Here is a 24,099-nt window from a genome sequence, read left to right as displayed (position 1 = left end):
TTTGTTTTATTTTGCCACGTGCATAAAGTTGAATGTGAACAAGTAAAATGTGTGCAAGTTGTGGGTATAGTGCATCTATATCTATTTGTGTGTCTGTACAGAAAACCCACAATAACCTTCCTTTTAAGTTGCAAAGGGATGCACTCTGCTGAACTCAAATGTGGGGAAAGAAGGATATATCTAATAAATATATCCTCTCCTAGCATCTATTGGGATTTTTTTTCTTGATTTTATAGGATTTGGCATTCCTTTTAGGGCATATGCAGGCAACCTCATCACCAGCCTGGAGAATCTGGAACTCAACTCAATATTTGGATCACGCTGACATCCTTTACTCGGACCTTGCTATTCTCATTTTGTTTTCCATCTTTCAATTTCTAACTGTTACTATAAATATTCTCTCTGTTTTACATAAAAACTAAAATGAAATGCTAAAGAACTTTATGCAAAAATGTATATATTGCAAAACGGGTGGTTCAGTTAGATCATTCATGGTTACCAGCAGCAGATCTCCCCCCTAAAAAGGACAGGGATCCTGGTTAAATGGGGGGGGGGGGGAGATGTGAGCTGGCATTTCTGTGCCCATGACATCATGGAGATGCCTGTAGGAGGCGCTCCTGGGCACAAACACCTCCTCTCTGCACCCCTTTGCCACCCAGAGGGCAGGCAGCACCTCCCCATTGGCAGCCTCTTCTGGAGCACCTTGGGGGGGCGAGGGGGGTCTCACCTGGTACCGGAAGAGAGGAGAGAGTTGGTAGTTGACCAGCTCCTGGTGGAAGACGGGGGAGAGGCTGCCGGAGATGGGGGGCACCAGCCAGACCCAGTCGGAGGGGCAGCCCCCGCGCAGGCGCTGCTCGTTCTCCAGGTGCTTCATGAAGGAGTCGGCGATGGCGTGGTGGTCCACGATGGTCACCTTGGCCAGCTGCAGGCAAGAGGCCAGGTCAGGGCAAGGCGGGGAAGCCGAACCCCAGCCCCCTTCACCCAAAAGCCTCACGAGAAAGGGTCCCAGGTCCAATCCCTGGTGGGGGCAGCACCAGCATCTCCTCGTAGGGCTGCGGGGGGGGGGAGGGTTGAGATTCCTGCATTGCAGGGGTGGGACTAGATGGCCCTTGGAGGTCCCCTTCCAACTCTCCCATTCTGCACCCCCACTGCCTGGTGCCCGGGAGGGAAGAGTAGCTGAAGGCTGCTTCCTTCCTCCGCATTTCTCCACCTCCTGGCTCTGTGGACCTGGGGACCCACCACAGGGGGAGCTCATTCCACGCTGAGCTCAAGAGGCAGCCACCACTCTCAGAAAGGTCCACCCCCCCCTCCAAAAAGGCCCAAAGCCCAGGGAATCCTGTGTCTCTGGAGGGAATCCTCTAAGGGGGCAGCGTTTGGAATATTTTCGTATAGAGAAAAAGGAAGAAATAGGCGACAAAGTAGATGCTTGTAAAGGGATGCCTGTCAAGAAAAAACTGGAGAGAGGAAAGGTTTTCTCCCCCAGCACCAGAACTTGCAGGGATCCCAGGAAGCTGATCGCAGAATCATAAAATCACAGAATTTATAGAGCTGCAAGAGACTCCAAGAGTCATCTAGTCTTATGCTCTTACCCAGGAAGGGGGGCTGGCGGAGGGTGAATTCCCAGCAAGCTCTCTTCCTCCTCCTCCCCTCCCCACCTGCGCCTCACTCCCTTGTCCCTCCCCCCATCTATCACCTGGAAACTGTGCAAAATGGCCACATTCATCTCCACGGCCGCCTTGTCCTTCCAGAGGGAGGAGGTCGTCTGGGTGTCCAGCCCCATCTGCTCAGCCACCTCCTGCAAAGACACATTTCGGGTGGGGGGGGCAGGACCTTTACGCTGCCTGCGTGGAAGACGCACCATCCAATCTCACAAAGCATATTCTTGCTAGTTAGCAGCTGAAGGGGTTAAGACCACAGAGCTGCATTGCTGATAGGCTGGCTCAGACCATAGAAACGTGAATGGTAGAGAAGGCTTTGTGTGATGTCACTTCCCCTCCTCTCTTGGGAGGGAAGAAGTAGTTCCTGTTCTTTCTCTCTCTTCTTCTTCTCAACCATCCAAGGGAGCGGATGTCTCTCTGTTTTCTCCAACCTCAGGCACATGCCTGAAGCTGTTTTTGCTGCAAAGTCAAGTATTCTACCTGCATTACTTTTTACTGCTGTTGCCGCACAAATGCTGGATTAAACTATATGTTTTAAACTTATTTCTCAGTCTGTAGCCTGCTTCTTTGATAAACGGGAAAACTAAAGGGGGAGATCAGCCTAAGGCCTCTTTCCTGTGCTTAAGATGGGATTTAAACTCTGCTGAGAGGCCTTTCTCTCGTGGGAGAGACTCCAAAAGCTCTGTATTTGCAGCCACGTTGTCTCCTTGTCTCAACCCACACCTGTGGGTCTCCAGAGGGATAAAATACAGTCAGCATATTCCCTCACCTGCCTAAGAAGACCTGCCAGCTTGCTCCAATACCAGGGGCTCCTGGCAATGGGGGCCCCGCCCTCCACACTCGGAGACAGCAATGCTTCTGGAACTGCAGGGGAGGAGCGCTGGGCTCGGATCCGGCCTGCGCGTTTCCCGCTGAGGCATCAGGCTGGCTACTGTGAGAACAGGATGCTGCACCAAATGAGCCACCTGCCTGCTCCAGCCAGGTCTCTTGTTATGAGTGAAACCTCCAGCACCAGAGGCAGTCTATCTAGACTCCTAGGTTCCTATGGGTCTTTGGCCCCTGTGAGGGCCAGATGTACAGTGTTAAAGGAAAATATTATGAAAATGATGTATAGATGGTACTTAACTCCTGTAAAATTAGCAAAGATTTATCACAATAGTGATAATCTCTGTTGGAAATGTAAGGGGAAAGAAGGCACCTTTTATCATATGTGGTGGTGAAAGACTTCTGGGAGAATGTTTAAAAGGAATTGAAAAAAATGTTGAAATATAGATTTATTAAGAAACCAGAGGCCTTTCTTCTTGGATTAATAGCTTTGGAATTGCCCAAGAAAGACGTTAGATTGTTTTTGAATGCCACAACTGCTGCTAAGATTTTGTTAGCCAAAAATTGGAAAACACAAGAAGTGCCACCAGGGGAGGAATGGCAGGTGAAGACGATGGACTTTTGGGAGCTGGCCAACCTGACCGGAAGAGTCCGCAACCAGAAGGAGGAGGAGTACCAGGAGGAAAGGAGGACATTTAAAGACTATTTAGCTAAATGTGCTAAGATAACTTAAATAGAAATACTTGCAAGTACCAGATTGGCTTGGGATTTAAATATGTGATGTTATAGAATAATACGTTTAAAGTTAATATGATAAGAAAGATGTTAATTGACTAAGTAAATTTTATGAGAAATTAGTTTTGGAAAACTGTTGCAATGATATACATTGAAACTCAGCCAGGGGGACTCGAGGAAGTCACCTAACAATGTTAATAATAGTGGAATAATTATAGTTAGGATTTATGTTTGTTTATAAATTTGAGAATCAATAAAAAAACATGGGGGGGGGGGAACAGATGCGCCAGTTAACTCTTCTGTCCTGTATCAGTCATGGCCGGGGTAGCGGGGGGGGGACAGGGCAGGGGGGCTTCCCCGGAGGACCCCTACCTGCAGGAGGTTGTAGCGCTGGGAGTCACAGAAGTTCCTCATGCCGATCTCACAGCCAACATACCAGCCGCTGAAGGGGGCCGCCGGGAACTCCAGGCCCCCAATCTCCAGGAGCATGTTTGCCACCGCAGGGAGGGCGTACCAGCGGAGGCCCAGATCCTTGAACCACTTGAGCCTGGAAGAGGAAGGCAGGTGTCAGAAGGGGGAGCTGCAATTCCTGCCTTGCCGGGGTCGGACTAGATGACCCCTGGGGTCTTTTCCAACTCTTCAATTCTGCGATTCCATGAAAGTCCTTGGCAGCCTTTGGGGACGGCAAGAGCGCTGCCCTCACTCCCCCCCCCCACACGTCCCCCTCCCCACACCCAGTGCCACCCCCTTTCCTGGCACTCACGTGGGGTGGCAGATGGGGACCTCCAGGACCAGCTCCCCTGGCAGGGGAAAGATTTCGGGGTCCTCGTCGGGCGCCTGAAGCAGCAGGGGGAGGATGTCAAAGCGCCCCCCGGGGGGCCGCCAGCCGTACTGAACGCAGACCTAAGGGGGAGGGAGAGACTGGTAGGCAATAGACCCCCTGAGCCCACCCGTAGAGAGAGCCGTCCATGGGGGGCAGGAAATCCCAGGGGAGGGGGGGCAGCCTTTGGCCACTGCTGCAGCAAAGCCAAGCAAGAGTCTGGGTGTGTGTGGCTGGGTCCTCAATGGGCCACAGCAAGCGCAGGGCAGCTGGAGAAGCAGGAGAGAGGCGCTGTGGGAAACCTCAGAGGCACCTCCAGGACCCCCTCTTGCTTTTCTTGAAGGTTGGGGGTCACAGAGCCTCCTTGGGGGGCTGCTCCCCATATCCAGAGTCAGAGGGGAGGGCAGATTGGCTTTGGGAGGGGGGCAGAAAGCACCTAGACGGGCGGTTGGGCAACTTACTTCATTTAATAATTCTGTTGCTTTATTGCATAAAATTTATGCACCGCTTGATTGTAAAGAGAAAACCTCGAAGCGATTTGCAAAAAAGCAATAAAATTGTCACTAAGAAAAACCAGCAATGATCATTTAAAGAAATCAAAAAGTTAAAAGAAAACGCACAAGGCAGATTAAAATTCACATCAGCTTTCTAAATCCCATAATCATAAAGCTGGGAGGGACCCTGAGGGTCATCTAGCTCCACCCCCTGCAAGGCAGGAATCTCAGCATGTGGTCCCCCAAGCAAGTAGAATCCAGACCAGACCTGGATTAGCTTTGCAAATGTGCTAGCAATTTTATTGCTGCACCATTACATAGACTTGTTAAAAGAAAGTTTTTAGCAGGTGCCAAAAAGAGTACTGTGAAGGCGTCTGCTTGGTATCAAGAGGCAGGGAGTTCCAAAGTGCAGCTGCTGCCACAATAAAATACTGAGTTCTTACAACTGCAGAACAGGTAACAGTGGCAGTTTTGCCGATCAGGTGGCAAATACACGCTCAGGCATCACTGTAAATTGGTTCTACACAGTGGCGTAGCGTGGGTTGTCAGCACCCGGGGCAAGGCAAGTAATTTGTGCCCCCTAACCCGTGGATTTGTGCCCCCTAACCCGTGGATTTGCGCCCCCTAACCCCCAGATGTTGCGCCCGGTGCGGCCGGCCCCCCCTGCACCCCCCACGCTACGCCACTGGTTCTACAGACTCTAGATGAGAGCTTTTCAAACTTTTCACGTTGGTGACACACTTTTAAGACATGCATCATTTCACGACACAGTAATTCAGTTCTACTAGCAAACCTGAGGTTAAACTAACCCCTATAAGAGATATGGACACATATTGCGCAGCACAGCTACACACTGCAGCCAGCGCACGAATGTGTCACGACAGAGTTTGGAAAGCTCTGCTTTAGACATACGCTTAGCAATGCCTTGGACTCTGCCTCTTGCAAAGGGGCAACTGGCGCAGATCTCTGAGCGGCAAAGGGGCGATGTGGCACTCGCTCCCGTCAGCAATCGCGCTGCAGCATACTGCACTGACTGCAGCCTCCGGATCAGGCAATATATATTATTATGAAACAAACAGATGAATATTGTGAATGGAGCCTCAAATGGTAGGAGCCATGAATGGTCCTGGTTGGGGGTGGAAGAGGAGATGCCAGAGCCACTTCTCACCTCCGTGAAATCCACGTTGGCCGGGTCTCCCAGGATGGTGCCGTCCGGCTGCGCGTAGCCTGCATAGCGGATCAGCTGCTGGTTCCAGACGCGGAAGTCGCCACGGCCGGCTATCCGGTTTGGGAAGATGGTGATGGCTGAGCTGCGGGAGAAAAGCAGAGTGCTCAGCTCAAACTGGCAGCATCAGTCGTGCCACCACCACCTGCCAGGGAGGGGAAAGGGCAGCAGCCCTCCCAGCAAGGGCTGAGTCCCCTGGGCACCGGGCAGCACGGAGGGAAGCAAAAGGGGTCCCTCACCGGAGGTTTCCGCGGTTGGTGGCATAGTTGATGTGGGTGCAGAGGGAGGTGAACATCTCCTGGGCGCTGGCACAATCTCGGGCGTCAAACACCTGGAGGGGAAGAGAACAAGGAAGGTCAAAGGCTCAGGTGCCAGGAGGATGGGCAGCAAAGGATGGGCTGCTGGGGGGCGGGCAAAGGTCACAATCTCGCCTCCTCCTGCCAAGATACCAAAGTCCCAAACATCTGCATGGGGCCAAGAGAGCAGCACATCTGGATCCTGGGCAGGAGCACAGAAGATGCTGATGGGACCCGACTCCCCAAGCACCCAAAATGGCCAGGGCGGGGGGGCAGAAGGGTGAAGGCTATGCAAGAGAAGCCTCCCCCCCAGGAAGGGCCATCCTAGCTCAGGGCTCCCTGCTGCTTCTGTCCCCCCCCCCCCCCGACGCACCTGCAGCTTATTCCACTGGATCCGGCCCAGGCAGCGGGAGGCGTTGCGCCAGGCGTGCTTGGCCCCAAAGATCAGCTCTGCCTGCAGCAGCTGGTAGGTCCCTGTCTCCGCAATCTGCTGCTCCACCTCCTGGAGGCGCTGCAGGTGGGCCTGGGACTCGGAGCTGCGGAGAAATGGGGGCGGGGAGGGGCTCAGGTGAGGCAGCAGGTGCAGGCAGGGCAGCTGCAGGGACTCCTTCTGCCTCCCCACCTGCCCCACAGCCTGCTCTTCCCACAGCACCCCAAGTCAGGTGAGAACCGACAGCCACCTTCTGCAGGCTCGGTTTCGGAATCCCTCTACCCCCTTCAAGATCATCCTGCCCCACATGCACCCCCCAACCACTTTGAGGGGCAGAACTGGCACCACTATCAGCAACCCGTGATGCCCGTTCTGCATCTGTAGGAACACCATCTTCTATTGCAGCGTCACCAATACCATTTGGAACTCCCTGCATCAGGCCAATGCCATCAATGCACAAATCTATGGCGCCACCGCACCTGGAGGACTGGGTCCGGTTCTGGTCACTTCATCTCAAAAAGGTTTTTGGAGAGTTGGAAAAGGTTCAGAAAAGGGCCACCCAAATGATGGAGGGAGTGGAGCAATGGCCCTCTCCTGGGTTTCAAGCAAGGAGTCTCCCACAGCCCTGCCTGGAGACTCTGCCAGCAGGGGTTGAACCCGGGTCCTTCTGCATGCAGGGCAGGGGCTCTGCCAGGGCGCCAGAGCCTGAGAACATCCAGAGAACATCCTGGATCAGGCCAAAGGGGGCCTCTTACAGAGGGTGTCCCCAACCAACACATCAGAAGCATTACAGGGACTTGAAACCCAGTGTGGGGTGGGGGTGGGGGTGGGTGCGCACGCACACACACACACACACACACACACACACACACACACACTGCACCCATTCAACCCCCCAGGAACTAACGCCTACAGCCATCTTACCGGAATAAGGCAAGTAAACCCCATTATCTGAAAAACAGAAATTCACCAAAATAGCCAAACAAATGGCTTTCTTTGGTTCCAAAGGTGACAAAGAGATTGCACAGGGAAGAAGACCTGGGGAAGAAGAGCCCGTCCTCAGGACCCCCTCCTGACTAGCAGACTGGGCAATATCAGAAGCCCATGGGGACCTCCATCCCAGGCAGGGGTTCACCAGGTGCAGCAGGAATAGATGGGGCAGCTGAATCCAGAGAGCAAAGGGAACAGAAACACTTTCTCTGGAAGGTGAAAGACGGAGTTATAATCGCTGCCTTGAGGGACAGGGGACACGGCTGGGAGACAGATTTCTGCCTGTCCCCAAACCTCCTCCTCTGACATTTCTACGATGCTTCTTGACATGTATGATGGGAAACTCGGGAAACTTTTGAAAGTGGATGTAAGCCTTTGCTTTGGCTTCTTCTGTTTGCCTGCTTGGGAGTTGGAACCTTGTTGCAACAATATACAATCAGGCTTAATTGCTGCTGTTTGGCTTTGCTAACTTGGCGGGCGTCTCTTGCTTGAACCCGACCGATTGGAACCCGCAGGACCAGATCCTGGCAAAGTTGGGAAACCCTTGGGGCCCCTTAACAGAGCCCATCTAGTCCAGCATCCTCTTTGCACAGAGGCCACCCAGGAAGCTCGCAGCCAGGATCCGAGCACAAGAGTTCTTCCCCTCCTGCACTTTCCAGCAGCTGGTACCCAGAAGCATCCCTCTCTCTGAGCCCAGAGGCAGGGCAGAGCCCCTCCTCATGGGGGGCTATTTATGGCCTCCAGGATCAGCCCCACCTGGAGAGGCAAATTGCTGGGGGACCCAAAGGGGGATATGGTGCTCTTGACCTCCGGGGGGGGGGGGCATCTGGCCAGGAACCAGTTGAAGCACAATCAGGGCTGCCCCCCCCCCATATTAGGCACCAGGTTCTCCTGACGCTCTTTTTCTTCCGTCCTCCAAAGCTGGATTTCTTTTTGAGGGTGGAAATTCCCAAGCAGCCGAACCAGGCAGACAAGGTCAAAGCGGGGTGGGGGTGGGACAGAGTCTACTGCCAGACAAATGGGAACAGGGTTTGCTCTGCTGCAAAAGACAAGCACACAGCTTTCCATTCTGCAGGCGAGATAAAAGTTTTAGGAGTCATCTGAATGTTTTTGCAAGGGGGGGGGGCAGCAGGCTAGAGAAAAGTTTGCTCCTGACATCAGAGGCTTCTGGGGGGACAGGAAGAAACAGCTCAGAGAGGAAAAGGCCACAGATAAGATCCACCCAAGTCAGGAGTCTTGCAGAGAACAAAGAGTGAAGGCAAAGAGCAGCTCCCTGGGGCCCAGATGGGGTGCCCCCCGCCCCCTCCCAGGCTTGTCTCCCTGCGTCACAAAGGGGGCTACTCGGGAGTAAGGGGAGGAAAGCTTATGGGGGGAGGAAGCCTTCTTAGGAGATGGCGAGAGAGCCCTGCCTTCTGCACATTCCAACTGGTGAGCAAGGAGCTGCAGGGACCCCCCCCCCCGTAAGAAATCCAAGGGGTGCCAACCTTGGGACGCAGCACTTTGTCCAGGCTCAGGGACGATTGACTCACACCTCTTTCGTCATAGATAAGCCGTCCTGCACAGTTGTTATCTTAGGACGAGTGGAAATCTCTGACTAGACTGTGGCATTTGGAAGCAGGTGGGAGGGGAAGCGTGTGGGGCGCAGGCATTGGGGAACTCCATGTTCCCATAGATCAGCCTTCCTGAGAGCGGGGGGGGGGGGGTTTGAACCACCTGGAGGAAGCCATGGCAGAGGAGGCTTATGGCTGGGGGGGGTCATCAGGAGTGGACTCTGCAAGGGAATCTGGGCTGCTCCCACATCACGTCCCTTAGATTGCTTTTTAAAAAAATAATAATATTTATTAGTTTTAGACCTTATGGAAAGGAAGAAAAAAGAAAAATAGAAAAAGAAAAAACAAAAGAAAGAAAATACAATACAATACAATAAACAATACACAACACAACATTAACACGTAACATAAGAAAACAAAAACAATTTAAAATCATACATCATACCGTTTCAATACCTTATCTTTCAATCCCTCTTTTCATCGACCTCCTCTCACCTCCCTTTTTGTATTCCGCTTCTATTAATTGTTTCAGCAATTCCTTTCCATCTTTCTCTATTTTCTGTCATATAATTATCTTAACTTTTTTTAAACCATAATACTTATTTGTACTTAACTCCTTATAACATTTCTACTAAAGCCATGTAATTTCATTCCAACTTTTTTCTAGCACTCATTAATTTTACAATATTTCTATAAATAAACTTTAGTCTTTTTCCAATCTTCTTCCACTGTCTCTTCTCCCTGGTCCCGGATTCTGCCAGTCCTTTCCGTCAAATCCACATGGTCCATCAACCTGGTGATCTTCTGTCCGAGGCTCTTAATTCTCTTCCAAGTCCCTTCTGCAGATCTTCTTCGTATTTATACCTGCACTTTACTTTGTCTTCTGCTGATCTTGTTCTTAATTTCCTTCCTTTGATGCTGAGGAGTAGATCCCGGGGAAGCTCCAACCTAGCAATATTTTTGCTCCTTCTCGACAGGTCAGCCAAATCTCCGTAATTAAAACTAAAGTCCAAAAGATATTTTAGGACGTGTTTCAAAGTCCCTCCAGAACTGTCCGTTCAAACTCTATTATGAATCAGCAGCTTTTTGCTGGTTGAAAGACTTGCTGCTTCTCGAGAACACAAACATTTTGGACTTGGAAAGTTTTAATAATACCTTTGGATGGCATGCATATTTATGGTATGACAAGGTTAAGGTTCATAAAATGTTTTAAAATCATATTGTCAGGAAAGCACTATTTAATGTTTGGATAAGATACAAAGATTTACTGGAAAATAAAACTCCAAGGTGGTTGTCACCGATGGAAGCTAAAGCTTTCAAAAGACTTAACATGGAGTCTAATTGGCCAAAATATTCTGGAACAAGACAAAATGAAATTGCAGAGTTTTGAGAAGTTAAAGAGTAAAGTACGAGATTAGCTTCACTACTATCAGATAATGGAGGTATATAAAATGGACAAAAAAATCGGATTCCAGGTGGAAAAATTGAAATTAGAAACAGAATTGTTAGAACCCAAAACTAAGAATCTGTCTAAGATGTATAACTTGCTGTTGAAATGGAACACTCAGGATGAAACTGTGAAGTCTGTTATGATTAAATGGGCACAAGATGTTGGACACAACATTATGTTTGCTGACTGGGAACAGTTATGGAACACCGGTTTGAAATTTACGGCATGTAATGCCCTAAGAGAGAATGTTATGAAAATGATTTATAGGTGGTACATAACTCCAGTCAAGCTTGTAAAAATTTATCATTTGCCTGATAATAAATGTTGGAAGTGTAAAGAAACCGAAGGTACATTCTTTCACCTTTGGTGGACTTGCCCAAGGATTAAGGCCTTCTGGGAAATGATATATAATGAATTGAAAAAAGTACTTAAGTACACTTTCTTGAAGAAACCAGAGGCCTTTCTTCTGGGCATGGTCGGCCAATTGGTGCCAAAGAAGGACAGAACCTTTTTTATGTATGCAACAACAGCAGCAAGAATACTGATTGCGAAATATTGGAAGACACAAGATCTACCCACCCTGGAAGAGTGGCAGATGAAGGTGATGGACTATATGGGACTGGCAGAAATGACCGGCAGAATTCGAGACCAGGGAAAAGAGTCGGCGGAAGAAGATTGGAGGAAATTTAAAGATTATTTGCAGAAATATTGCAAAATTAATGAATGTTAGAAGGTTGTTGGACAGAAATTAAGTGGTTACCAGCTGTAAAGTAAAAGTGGAGTAATAAGCTAAAATAAGTTATAAACAAGTTATATAAGGATTTGCTGAATCAAGATTCGAACGGGAATGCAAAAGGGGGAGGTGAGAGGAGGTTCGAGAAACAAGGTAATAGAAATAAGCTTTGGAAATTATATTTGTTTTGTTTTTTCTTTTTTGATTATGTACTTTTGTATTTTTGTACTTTTGTATTTCTGTTTTTTGTGTGAAATTGGAAAATCTAATAAATATTTATTATAAAAAAAACAAAAAAACAAAGTCCCTCCAGAACTGAAGGTCCCCACAACTCCAATCTCCTCCTGACCCAAGTCCAAGTCCCAAAGGTCAGTACATCCCTGCATGAGGGAATCTATCCAACTTTCCTTCTCCAGTCCAAGCAGGGCTCCAATCCTCAGAATCTGACTTTCTCTAAATTCAGTCATAGAAGGCAACAACTTATATTCATCAAATTGCCTCTGGGGCTCTCCCCACTTGTATTACTTGAGGTTCAACAACAACTTTCTCCCTTGCCTTCTCCACCTGAATAGTTTCTGTATAGATGTTCACTTTTTGTCCCAAATCAGTCACTTTTTGACCCAGATTATCAATTTTGATAGTCATCACATCCGTCTTCTGATGAAGCTGTTCCAATGAAGCACTTATCTTGCATAGTGCAATCACTATGGCTTCTTCTGTCGACATTCTTGCCAGTCCAAGGTCAATCCCTGGTTCTCACGGTTTTTTATCTCTGCGGCTGGAAATTCCCCCAGCTCCACTCCTGTAACAGTCTCAAGGGCTCCCTCTAGAGGGAAACAATTTATATTTGTATCAATCCTTTTAAACACCGATCAAGCAACAAATTTAGTTTCAATTTTCAGTTACTTTTACTCCTTTTTAAGCGCAGAAGGAAACAATGGAAACAATATATTTCTCTTCTTTAACTATCTGTCAATATACGTTTTATTCACAGTCAATGAACTTTCCCAAAACGTCCGTCTTACTAGCAGCCCATTTCCAGGTTCAAAGCGGTGGTGATTTATCTTTCTTCGCTCTCTCTCCTGCAGGCTTACGCGATCCAGAATTTTCCCCCTCTTCTCCTGCTTCCAAGGGGGGTTTAATGATTTTAGCCGATGGAGATTCAATCCTTTGCAAAAGACTTTCCAAGACTTTAGCTTGCAGCCTCTTTGCTTCAGTCTATTTACAAAAGGGGAAGGCGGACTTCCTGTTTTAAACCTCCCCGTTTCGGTACCAAATTAAGACATTTAAAAATCCAATTTTTCGTTCTACTCACGGGTAGTTGTTTTAAGATCAAATTGTCCACAGGAAAAAGTCAGTGCTCTCTGGCAACAGCAATGCAGCTTCACTCCGTGAAAGAAGCAGTCAATTCGAAGCACTGCACCACTCACCCCACATCGCTCCGGATCCCCGAAACCGGGTTTCCCCATGAGTAGGGGAGGCGCAAAAGGTGCCAGCCGAATCCCACGTTCACAGGCTTCTCCCGCCTGTGATTTTTAGTGGGTCCCTGCCTTCGCCGTGGCGGCCAGACCCTGATTTCCACGAAGCAAGTTCCTCCCGATCAGAGGAATTCCGCCATTGCCGGAGGCGCCAACCCGGAAGTCTCCTAGATTGCTTCTGTGATAGGAATTTTGAGGTCTTAAAGGTAAAGGGACCCCTGACCATTAGGTCCATTCGTGACCGACTCTGGGGTTGCGGCGCTCATCTTGCTTTATTGGCCGAGGGAGCCGGCGTACAGCTTCCGGGTCATGTGGCTAGCATGACAAAGCCATTTCTGGTGAACCAGAGCAGCGCACAGAAACACCATTTACCTTCCCGCCGGAGCGGTACCTATTTATCTACTTGCACTTTGATGTGTTTTCAAACTGCTAGGTGGGCAGGAGCTGGGACCAAGCAACAGGAGCTCACCCCGTCGCGGGGATTCGAACCGCCGACATTCTGATTGGCAAGCACTAGGCTCTGTGGTTTAACCCACAGCGCCACCCGCGTCCCTTTGAGGTCTTAGATATATGTTAAATGTTCATAAGTGCACCAACCAAGCACGTACATAGATCAGCACAGGAAGACTGACCTGGAACCATTTTTGATTCCTAAACTGTCCCAAACTGACCAAATGTTTTCTCTACAAGGTCAAAGGAAAATGGAAAAGCCTCCCCATTGTCTTTTCCTTCACAAATCCTGTCTTAAGGGTATGTCTGTGTTTGAATAGGGTGAGCCTGTGACCTGACTCAGGAACTAAGTATTTGTCATTACTAAGTATTTATCATTACAAAAGACTGGCCAGGCTCCCCAGGGTATCTAATCAAGTAAGCAGGCAATCTAATCAAGTGACCATTAAACAGGTAACCTGTCAGATGAGATAAACAAGTCACTCAGATTTCTGTTGTAGACCACCTTTTCTGTGATGTAGGTATGCTGTTTGTGGGAGTGGTCTTGGGTTACACCCCTTCTGTGATGTATGTATGATGTATGGAAGGGTGGTCTTCAGCTCCAGGGCAGGGAATTTAAAATGTCATTATATAAGCGCAGGCACACCTTGGTTCTGGGTTCCTCCTCCTTTCCTGCATGTGAGGGGAGCACCCTGTTGCAACAGATCAATAAAGAACAGGCTTACTGGCTGCTTTGCTTCTCGATATTCTCTGGCTGGCTTCTGTTATTTTCTCCTACCAATAGGGAACCTATGTAAGGCCTCTATATGGGCTCTTGGATACCCTTGGATAAGGGGAAAAGGGCAGATTTTGTTTACGACTCTTCCCCACAATTGGCTGTAAGTGGAATCACAACCACGATGCCATATTGCACTTGATATAATGCTCTGCTATCCAGCGGCACCCGCCCCACGGCCAAGACCCTCCTACACGCAAAACTAAGTCCTGTTCAGCAAAAATCTCCGGCATTATTTGTTAAAAGCTTCCACCTTGCAAGTTCTGCCCCTTTTACCATGCTAAATGGGAAGCAATGAAGGCTGCAAACAGGAATCTACTAACTAAAAGAACAAATCTCCTTTGTGGTTGAAAAAACAGGAAGCTACTAACTAACGGGGCATGAGCCCTGAAAAGCCTTAACCGCTCCCTGCAAGCTCCAAAGCAGGCAATGCTGCAATTGCATTTCACAGGAACGTACAAAACTCATCCCAAGTCAGTCTGAAGTAGGGAAAAGGATAACAGAACACGGAAATGCCAGGCTTGGAGAACAATGTCTGGATTCTGGAAGTGGCCAGCGGATTGCCATTCCAGGCAAGGTGGCTCGGGGGAGGCAGGAGCCCCCCCCCTGGAGGAGGCTAGGATGTGGGCCAGGCCCCACATTGACTGAAGGAAGTCTGGGCGCAGCTTCGCCATGGCACCCACTGCCCCCACCCGCCAGAGATGGGGCTGAGCAAGGCTCCCAGAGACTCACCGTTTCATGGAGTGGTAGTAGAGGTTAATGAAGTCCCGCGCCAGGGGCAGGAGCTCTTCCGTGGGGCGGGGGCCCTCCGAAGCAGCACACATCTGCTTGGGGAACATGACGGAGCCCAGGCAGCGCCTCTCATTGCACGGCACATTCTGCAGAGAAAGAGGGGAAGGGGCTGCAGCGGCGAAGGCTCCTCACTCCCCAGCCCCACCGGGAGGCTCCCCTTCCCAGCCGCAACATCCATCTCCTGACCAGCATCTGCCCTCCCCGCTGACACAGGACTGGCTGGCCCCTGAAGCCAGGCAGGGGAACCCCTGGACCCCCAGATGTGGGGGGGGGCTTTCATCAGCCCAGTTGGTCTGGGATTATATGGGGCCTGGGAGCTCCAGAACATCTGGTCACCTTCTGTACCAAAAGGACATGGAAGAGTTGGAAACAATGCGGAAAAAAGCAGCCCAGATGGTCAGGGGGATGGAGTGATTCCCCCAGGAAGAAGTTTGTAAAATTATGCCTGGCATAGAGAAAGTGGGGCGGAAAGAGCTTTCCTCCCTCTCTCATAACTTGTGGACAGGCCAGGAAGCCCAGGGCTGGAAGGTTCAGGAGAGACCAAGAAAGTCCTTTAGGCAGCGCCAAGTTAAACTATGGAACTCACTTCCCCAGGAAGCAGGATGGCCGCCAACTTTAAAAGAGGATTAGAGAAATGGATGGAGGAGGAGAAGGGCTACCAATGGGAAGGAGCCCCCGGGGTGGGCTCTGCCGGAGGCGGCCATGCTTCTGCATCCCTGGCGCTGCGACCCCCAGGAGGAGGAGAGAGTGGCTCTGGGGCTGGGATCCCCCATGTGGGCATCTGGTTCACCTGTGTGAAGGGGAAGCTGGGCTAGAGGGGGCCCCTTGGGCCTGATCCAGCAGGGCTGGCCCATCCACAAGGCAAGGTGAAGGGGCAGGATCCTGGGGGCAGCTGATCTGGCCTGGACAGACTGCATCGCCCACTGCGGCTGTGGAGGCCGGATTGGTTTCCTCCTCTCTCTTGATGTCTTGGGCCAGCCCTGTTCTTACGTATATTTGAAAGAGGGTGGAGAACGCAGAAGGTGACAACGTGTTGACTCACTTCCTCGGGATTCGGGTTGGAGGGCTGGGATTTGCCACAGGGCAGAGAGGTGAGCAGCATCAACTACCCAAGGCAGCCTTCTGCCGGCTGGCTGACTGAGGACCCCCCCCCCCACCTCGCCCCCCTCCCACTCCACCTCAGAGGCCTCACCTGCAAGGTCTGGGCATTGAGAGTGTCATACAGGATGGAGCCCGTCTGCCAGTTCTTCAGCCGGGTGTACTTGGGGGGTTCGGTGGGGCGCTCAGCTGGGGGGACAACTGGGCAGCTGGAACCAGAGAATCACAGAACTGAAGAGCTGGGAGGGAGCCCCAGGGGTCATCTAGCCCAACCCCCTGCAAGGAGGGAACCCCAGCTAAAGCATTCCAGGCAGGTCAACCTCAAAAGCAGGGGAAGGCATGACCCCCCCCCCGCCAATCTGCAAGCCAACCCTCAGATGACGCCCCCAAACCCAGGTCCCCAGAAAAAAGGGAGAGTCAGGGAGGGACCCCAATGCTGGGACAGGGGAAGGCACGGCAGTCCGATTTGCGGGGGGGGGGGGGAGAAAGGTTGACTTGGGGGCCCAGAGCAATGGCAGGGAAAGGAGGGGGGATCACAAAGGACACCTAGGCTAGCCCCCCTCCAGAGGGAAACCTTGTGCCCCCCAGAGCAGCTCAGCGCCTGCCATGCAGAAAATGGGACGGGGGCTCTGGGCCTATCGCTTGGCCCAACCGATTCCCACAAGGCCGGGGTGAAGATTGGATGGGAGGAAGAGCAGATCCAAAGGGAGGCCCAAAGAGAAGGCCAGAGTGCTTAAAAAAGGGGGGATCTGGGACCAGGGGAAGGTTTTAAGCAGAGGTTGGGGGGCACCTACCAGGGATTCCCCAGCTGCAATTTTGGCATTGCAGAAGGGGCAGACTGGATGACCCTTGGGGTCCCTTCCAACAAGTGATGAGGCCAAGCTGCGGAGGGCCAGGAGGCAACCCTGGGAACCCCTGGCATGGGAGGAAAGCCCACCTAGGGAGTCCTTCCGATGCCAGCAGAGGAACTGAGGACACCTCCTCTTCCTCCAAGCAATCCCGTCTGGCTTGACCCCAGCAAAGTCCATAGAATCCTGGAATTGTGTGTTTGGAAGGAGACCCAGCCCCCTGCAAGGCAGGATTCCCAGCTGAAGAATCCCAGGCCCATCGATGGCCAGCCAAGCTCTCTTTAAAAGCCTCCAATGAGGAAGAGCCAACCATCATTCAAGGGAGTCCATGTCACTGTCAGACAACCCAAACCCTCAGAAAACCCTTCCTAATTGTCCGGCAACACTAATGTTGACTCAGATTTTCCTTCCTTGCTGCTTCAGTCCATCCGATTGGCTCCTCTCTTCTGAAGCAGGAGAAAGAAAGCTTGCTGCGTCTTCTGCATGAGAGCCCTTCACATATCTGAAGACCGAGAGGAGATACGTGAGCCTTCTTCAAATATCTCAAGGGCCTTGACATGGAAGAGGGAGCAAGCTTGTCTTCTGCTCTTCTGGAGAGAAGGACCCACACCCATGGCTCCAAGTCACAAGAAAAGAGATTCCGACTCAATGTCAGGAAGAGCATTCTGACAGTAAGAAGGTGGTGGGGCTTTTAAGCAGAGGTTCATAGAATCAGAGAAGGGACCCCAAAGGTCATCCAGTCCAACCCCCTGCAAGGCAGGAATCTCAGCTCAAGCATCCCTGATGGATAGCCAGCCAAGCTCTGCTTAAAAACCTCCAAGGAAGGAGAGTCCACCACCTTCGGAGGGCGTCTGTTCCGCTGTCAAACAGCTCTGGATATTGATGGCTTTTGTTGAGATTCCTGCATCTCAGGGGGTTGGATGAGATGACTCTCAGGGTCCCTTCCAACTCTGCCATCTGATGATCCTATGATTCTATGTCATCTCTCGATCTTCTCTTCTGCCGGCTAAACAAACCCAACTCCCGCAACCGTTCCTTGCAAGACTTGGTTTCCAGATATTTAAACACAGCTCTGCAATCACCCGCCCACCTTCTCCTGTCCAGGCTGGATGTCCCCAACTTCCTCAACCCCCAACAGTCCTTCTGGACTCCCTGCAGGTCCTCTCCTCTCCCACCCACAAACGTGGCTCCCAAAGTCCCCCCCCCCAACCAGCCAGCCAGCCAGCCCTCTGGGCTCTCGGCTGAGGCCCCTTCTGCTATCACCTGCACTTCTTGGTGGGGACGCTTTCTTCCGCGATGGACGCCCGGTGCCTGGAGCAGAGGTCAAGACTCCAGAAGTGGGTCTGGGAGGGGGAAAGGGCCCCCGGCAAGTTCCCCATGGCGCTGCGCACCAAGTCCTGGCAGAGAGTGGCTCTCTCTGGAGCAATGTGTCGCTGGTGCCAGGAACTCCCTTTTCTTCCTGCCTGCTGAGAAAGGGAACAGTGGGGGGGGGGGGATTATGGCCTCGCCTTCCCCATCCGCCCAGACGGATGAAGCCGGGACAAGGGGCGGGGGGGCTGGGCTCCCTCCAAAAGTGGGGAGAGAATGACACACATTTAGCACCCCCACTCCCCAAATAGCAAAGAGCCAGGATGCCAAGCTGCGAGGCCAGTTGGAGGGAGAGAGAAGAAAACAGGTGGCAGACTGGGGAAGCGGAGCAGAGGGGGTCTCACCCTCTCAGCCCCCCACCCCAAACTGGAGCTCAGAATGACCACCTCTCAGGGATTCTGGAGGTGCAATTTTTGGTAAAAATGCAGATGAAGACAGGAGGTCAAAGGGCTCCTCTGGATTTCACCCCCAAGCGTGACTGCTTTGTGGTAGGGCTGCCCTGAAGAGGGGCTATGGGGTTGGGCGAGATGACCTCTGGGTCAGTGACCTGCAAAGGGAACCCCTGGGCCCTGAAGAGGGGCCCTGCCTTTCATTTCCCAAGGGGAAATCTGAGCCCCATCCTGGCAGCCAAGGGCCAGGTCCTCCTCCTCCTCCTGAAGCCCAGAGAAGCAACCAGGGGGGCGCCAGGCAGCCTCTGTCCATGCACTGACCAGGCGGGTGCCTGCCCAGGGGAGGCCTCTGGACCTCAACAAGGAGGAACCATAGGATGGTGGGGTTGGAAGGGACCCCCCAGGGTCATCCAGTCCAACCCCTGCAAGTCCTGAGGCTCACTCCTCTTCCATCCAGGGCAGCCTCACCACCATCACTTTCCTCCACATTTTTACAGGTTCAGCGAGAGGGAATCTGGAATGATCAAGATCACGATTGGGGTGATGCAAGGGCTGGGAGGGCACACCCTGCAGCCGGGTGCCTCTGAGTCAGCCCCCAATTCCTGGACCAGCACCACTGAGAAGGGAGGGGGCTTCCAGGAAGAGAGCTATCACTGCTTCCTGTGGGAGGGAGTTCCGCAGTTCCAACTGTGGGCTTTTGTCTCTCCTGAGTCACCTGATCTTCAGCTTCATGGCATGTTCACCACCTCTGCCCTCAGGAGACGGGAGAAAAACTTCTCCGTGCCCACTTTCTCTGTGCCAGGCATGATTTTTTGCCCATCCATCATGTCCCCCTTGGATAACTCGCTTCATTTTCTCCAGCTGCGATCCCTGCATTGCGGGGGTTGGGCTGGATGACCGCTTGGGTCCCTTCCAAATCCACTGTTCTCAGATTCAAAAAAAGCCCCCGCTGTGAGGGAGGTGGGCAGGAGATGGTGTTTGCCTCAAGAAACCACCAGAGCTCAGGGCCAGAGTGTGGGGCTTGCAGGATACTGAGGGGGGGGGTGTCTGCATCTTGGAAGCCCCCTCCCCAGCCCCACTGCCCTTGGCCTGGCCAGATCAAGCCGCCTGTTGTTCTCCCAGAGTGTTGGAGACAGGAAGCCACACCTTTGCTTTCTGCTTCCATTTCCTTCCTCAGTCTTGGGAGGAACCACATATGGAGCGCTGGAGGCAACACGCAGGGAAGGAAGGAGGGAGGGGAACCCCCCAGGCATTGAAATTGAGGGGGGACCCTACTGGGTGAGGAAGGCAGAGCTGCTTGGAAGTGCCAAGCGGGTGCCATCATATCCCCTCCCCTGGCCCTGCCCCTGGGCAGCCTAGTCTCTCTCCAGTTACGAGAGTCCCCACATCCCAACTTGTCCCCCCCCCCCAGATCCAGGCTGATGGACCACCTGCCTGCGGCTTCCTCAACCCCCCTCAATGAAAACAGGGAGCAGGGCCTGTTTTCCTGTTGTGCCAACCAACTGCGGCTGGCAAGGGGCTGGATTTGTGCCAATGATGGGGGGCAACGCAGCCCGCTTGGCAGATAGAACACCCACTTTCTGGTTGCTTTGCCCTCCTCCCCCCCAAAAAAATCTGGGCTTAGGGGTCCCCTCCCCCTGGAGGCTCCCTAGAGCACCAGCCTGAGTCTGCCTTGGTCCAGACAGAAGACTTGCAATATCTAGAGGTGGGATCTGATTTTTACATTATTTTGAAGTGGGATTCAGTGAATTTCATGCAGCCATTTTTGCCTGCGTATCTTCATTATTTCTACAATTCCGAAAGGGTGGCCAGTTGCTATTTCGTGAAGGGGTGGGGCCTCAAAAGGAGACCAAAGACTGACGACACGCCTGGCATGCAGCCCGATGCAAATCAAATGACCCTGCAGGTCTATGGAGGCAGATCTTTGGACTGGCGCTGGGCCCAGAGCGCACCCAGATAAGGCGCAGAGAGGAAGCCCCCTCCCCAGGCCCCCTGCTGGGCTTCCAAGGCCGGGTTTCTGGTCCGTCTCCACTGGACTGAATCCAAAAGGCACACCTTTCAAAACAGCCCTGCTAGCGCATTGCCTCTCAAACCAGCTTCACGCCAACTGGAGTCCCTAATTTATTTTAGATATTTATTTACTTATTAAATTTCCATACTGCCCTTCATCCAAGGATCACAGGGTAGTTTACAAAATCAAAACACACACAAAAATAGATAACATTTTACCAAACAAAAACCAGGCAGAGGGCCTTCTTGGTGGTGGCGCCCTCTCACCAGATGTCAAGGAAAGAAACAACTATCTGACTTTTAGAAGACATCTGAAAGCAGCCCTGTATCAGGTGATATTTAATGTTTGATGTTTTATTGTGTTTTTAATATTCTGTTGGGAGCTGCCCAGAGTGGCTGGGGAAACCCAGCCAGATAGGTGGGGTATAAATAATAAATTTATTATTATCAGCATCATTACAGTTTTAAAAGTTGTAGATTGTACAATTAGCGAAAGGCCTGGGAGAAAAGGAATGTTTCTGCCTGGTGCCTAAGGATATATAGGGAAGGAGACAGGAGCAGTGTTAGAAACTGAGGAAGAGAAAAGAAAAGAAAAGAGAAAAGAAAAGAGGCACAACCCCACCCAGAGCCGGCGACCTGCCAGCCATCCAGCCTGGGGGACCATCTACTGGTGGTGCCTGAGAGGGCAGGCAGCGTCTGGGTGAGCCCTGAGAGTCCAGCAGGGGGCACTGGAGGGGTAGAGGAGAACCGGACTCCCTGGATCAAATTCCCAGAATCAGAGAACTGTAGAGCTGGAAGAGGCAGCAAGGGTCATCTGGTCCAAGCCCTGTAATGCAGGCATCTTTGGCTCCATGTGGGGCTGAAACCCACCACCCTGAGGTTAAGAGTCTGGTGCTCCAACGGCCGAGCTAGCCCTCAGTTCATCCCGTTAGTTGAATTAATTAAAGACAGGCAACTCGCAACAGGCACACATTGAACTGATGTGCATTCAGCTTTACATGCTTGGCTAATAGGAATAATAATCAAAACATTAAAAGGGGGTCAGGCGTCTGGGGGGAGAGGCTTTGGCAGTCCCATCCACTACTGAACCCAATGTGTTTTGACTTCACAATTTTGGCTTTATGCACCATCCCTTGAACATAACCCCAGAGTAAGTTGAGAGTTGCCGGAAGGTTTCAGTTAGATTTTGAATAAATGTGCAATTAATTTTTGGTGCTTTGAATTTTATTGCGTTATTAACTTCCTTAATGGGTCATGTAAACGGCTGTTCTGAATAATGCTTTTTATGAGGTAGAGAAGGGGGCCCTGGGATTAGGGGACCAAGGGGGCGGGACATGGGCATAGCCGGGGGGGGGGCTATCAAGTAATTCAATAAATACTTAACTGAGCTTCTGCCCCACCCCCAACATGAAGCCTGGCTAAGCCTATGGGGCAGGACCCACATCAACATTTGACACCGACTGATCAAAGGACAGGTTCCTAAAACAAGGAGAAGTCATTCAACTAGGCCACCGGCTTTAGCAGCCACGTTATATTGTGGCATCTGAATATAGACTGCATTTTTAATCAAGACTTATATTGGCTTATATCTTGATCAGGTTCCTAAATTAAATGGGCTTAGATTTTCAAATGTTTCATGCCAGGCAGAGGAACCTTGGCAATGTTTTCCTCCTGAACAAGGGCCCCCCCTGATTTATAGCAGGAAAAACAATTCTCAAAGTCGTTAAAAAAAAGAGGAAATTACAGACTGAGAGCAAGGACACTGATCCTGCATGTTACAGAACATAAAAAAGGCTGAGAAAACACAATTAGGAATGGGCAAATAGTAAAATGATACCATGGGCCTTTCATTAGAGCAGTGAAAAAGGCAACTGGCTGGAAGAATGAGAGCATTTTTGGGAAATCTTTAAAAGCTGTTTTTTACTGAGTTCCTTCCTTTTTATTTTACAAAGGTTTTATTTTTTTAAAAGGCTACCTATGATAATGTATGAAATATATTAGCTTAAATATATTGGCTTAAATGTAATTATGCAAAGGATTTAAGAAATGCTAGATTCATAGAGTCATATTGCAATAGGAGACCAGAGGGGCAAATGAGCCTAGCCCCCCTTGCCAGACAGGAGACGCCATCGAACACTTCTGATATATAGTTGTCAGGCATTTGTTTAAAAGACCCTCAAATGAAGGAGATCTTTCAATGATGATTAACTCAAGATCCTTGAAGATAAAAATGTAAGATTAACCATTTGTTTTAGAAGGCAATAGGGCAAGGAGGGCAAGAGGTGAGCTGGTAATTAAGATTCCATGTAAGATATATTATTACTTATTTGTCATTTATAGCTCTTTGTCTCCCTTATAAGGACAGGAGGATATGGGTGTATCTTTTTGTGATTAGTTATAGCAATCAGCCAATAGGAAATCCAACCAGGCTGATTGAACAGAGGCAGCCCAAGGAGGAGCAAAGGGGGCTGGATTAAGGGAATATAAGTGCTGGCCATAATGGCAGGAGGCAGGCCAGAGCTTGGTAACCATATACCACTGTGCCTCTCATTTATTTGTCTGACAAATAAATTATTATTTTAATTTCTCTGTTGCTGCGTTGAATATTTCATTCCAGCTAAGCGTTAACCACAAGCAGAAGGTGCTACAATATATTGAAATACAGGATCCTTTCTTTGAATTATGTGAAAATTGGATCATTGCTAAAATTGAGGCCAGCAATCTCAGGTGCAGTTTAATTCACGGCCCAGTAATGTTTTGCTATTGCACAGTTTAGCTGTTGCCCCGAGATGCTCTGAGTGACCATCACCCCCCGAAGGGGCATGGAGAAGAGACGCCTCCAAACGCAGGCAGGCCAATTAATAAATCTTAAACCATGTTTATGACGAGTCATTTCTCTTGCATCCATCAAAGTAGGCTAAAGCAAGGAAATTAATGGGTAATGAGGGTTCGCCTGCCTAACAAATCGGTATTCCTGCTTATGAATTAATGCTTGGAGGAGAACGAACTGCTGGATCCGTTTCCGTCTGGCTTCAGGCCCAGTCGTGGCACAGATAATGCCCTGGCCGATGACATTGGCCAGGAGAGAGAGAGAGAGAGAGAGAGAGAGAGAGAGAGAGAGAGAGAGAGAGAGAGAGAGAGAGAGATGGGGGGAAATGGCAAGCTTGCTCTTCTCCTTGACCTTTCAGGGGCTTTCTGGGCCCTTGGTCATGGCGTCCATCTGGAGGGAGAAAATGGGTGGAGAAAAGCTTTTCTCCCTCCCCCAGAGTACTGAAACTCCTGGCCATCCAAGTTGAATGTTGAGAGATTCAGGACACAGAAAAGGAAGGCCTTCTTCACACAGCACATTGTTAAACTGTGGAACTCACTGCCACAGCAAGCAGAGCAGAGCCATCCTGGCTAGGAGCAATCAAGCACCCTCCCCTCCTCTATGGATTTGTCCAATCCACGGTGGTGGCCATCCCTTCCTCCGGTGGGAGGGAGTTCCACAGTTCAAATCTGTGCTGCTTCCCTCCTCCTCCTCTTCCACACCTTTCCTCTCTTGCCTCCCCTTCAGTTTGCAATGCCCTTCCCTCCTAGAGATCAGGGGGCTTGCCTCAGAGTCATAGCATCTAGCTTGGGAGGGACCACTAGGGGCCATCCAGTCTAACCCTCTGCAAGGCAGAAACTTCTCCAGACCTTACCA

The 24,099-nt window shown here is 50.7% G+C and overlaps 1 protein-coding gene across 2 annotated transcripts in view; it reads right to left on the bottom strand.

Moving 5' to 3' along the window:
- Positions 1 to 18,107, bottom strand: part of NOS3 (nitric oxide synthase 3) — a 35,369-nt gene extending 17,262 nt beyond the window's left edge. The window contains exons 1-10 of one of the 2 annotated variants that reach the window (XM_081931524.1): positions 17,911 to 18,107; positions 15,894 to 16,008; positions 14,642 to 14,787; positions 6,427 to 6,589; positions 5,997 to 6,088; positions 5,701 to 5,842; positions 3,982 to 4,121; positions 3,591 to 3,765; positions 1,694 to 1,795; positions 728 to 922 (exon numbers count right to left, since the gene is read on the bottom strand). In XM_081931524.1, coding sequence (XP_081787650.1) covers positions 728 to 922; positions 1,694 to 1,795; positions 3,591 to 3,765; positions 3,982 to 4,121; positions 5,701 to 5,842; positions 5,997 to 6,088; positions 6,427 to 6,589; positions 14,642 to 14,787; positions 15,894 to 16,008; positions 17,911 to 18,026 — 1,386 coding nt within the window. In that variant the 5' untranslated portion in view covers positions 18,027 to 18,107. The remainder of the gene's footprint in view (positions 1 to 727; positions 923 to 1,693; positions 1,796 to 3,590; positions 3,766 to 3,981; positions 4,122 to 5,700; positions 5,843 to 5,996; positions 6,089 to 6,426; positions 6,590 to 14,641; positions 14,788 to 15,893; positions 16,009 to 17,910) is intronic. The other variant, XM_081931525.1, reaches the window with a different exon arrangement.
- Positions 18,108 to 24,099: the final 5,992 nt, after the last annotated feature.

The sequence above is a fragment of the Podarcis melisellensis genome (genome assembly GCF_964234715.1).
Source record: "Podarcis melisellensis genome assembly, chromosome: 12".
Classification (NCBI taxonomy): domain Eukaryota; kingdom Metazoa; phylum Chordata; class Lepidosauria; order Squamata; family Lacertidae; genus Podarcis; species Podarcis melisellensis.
This window is presented reverse-complemented; position numbering and strand designations above follow the sequence as displayed.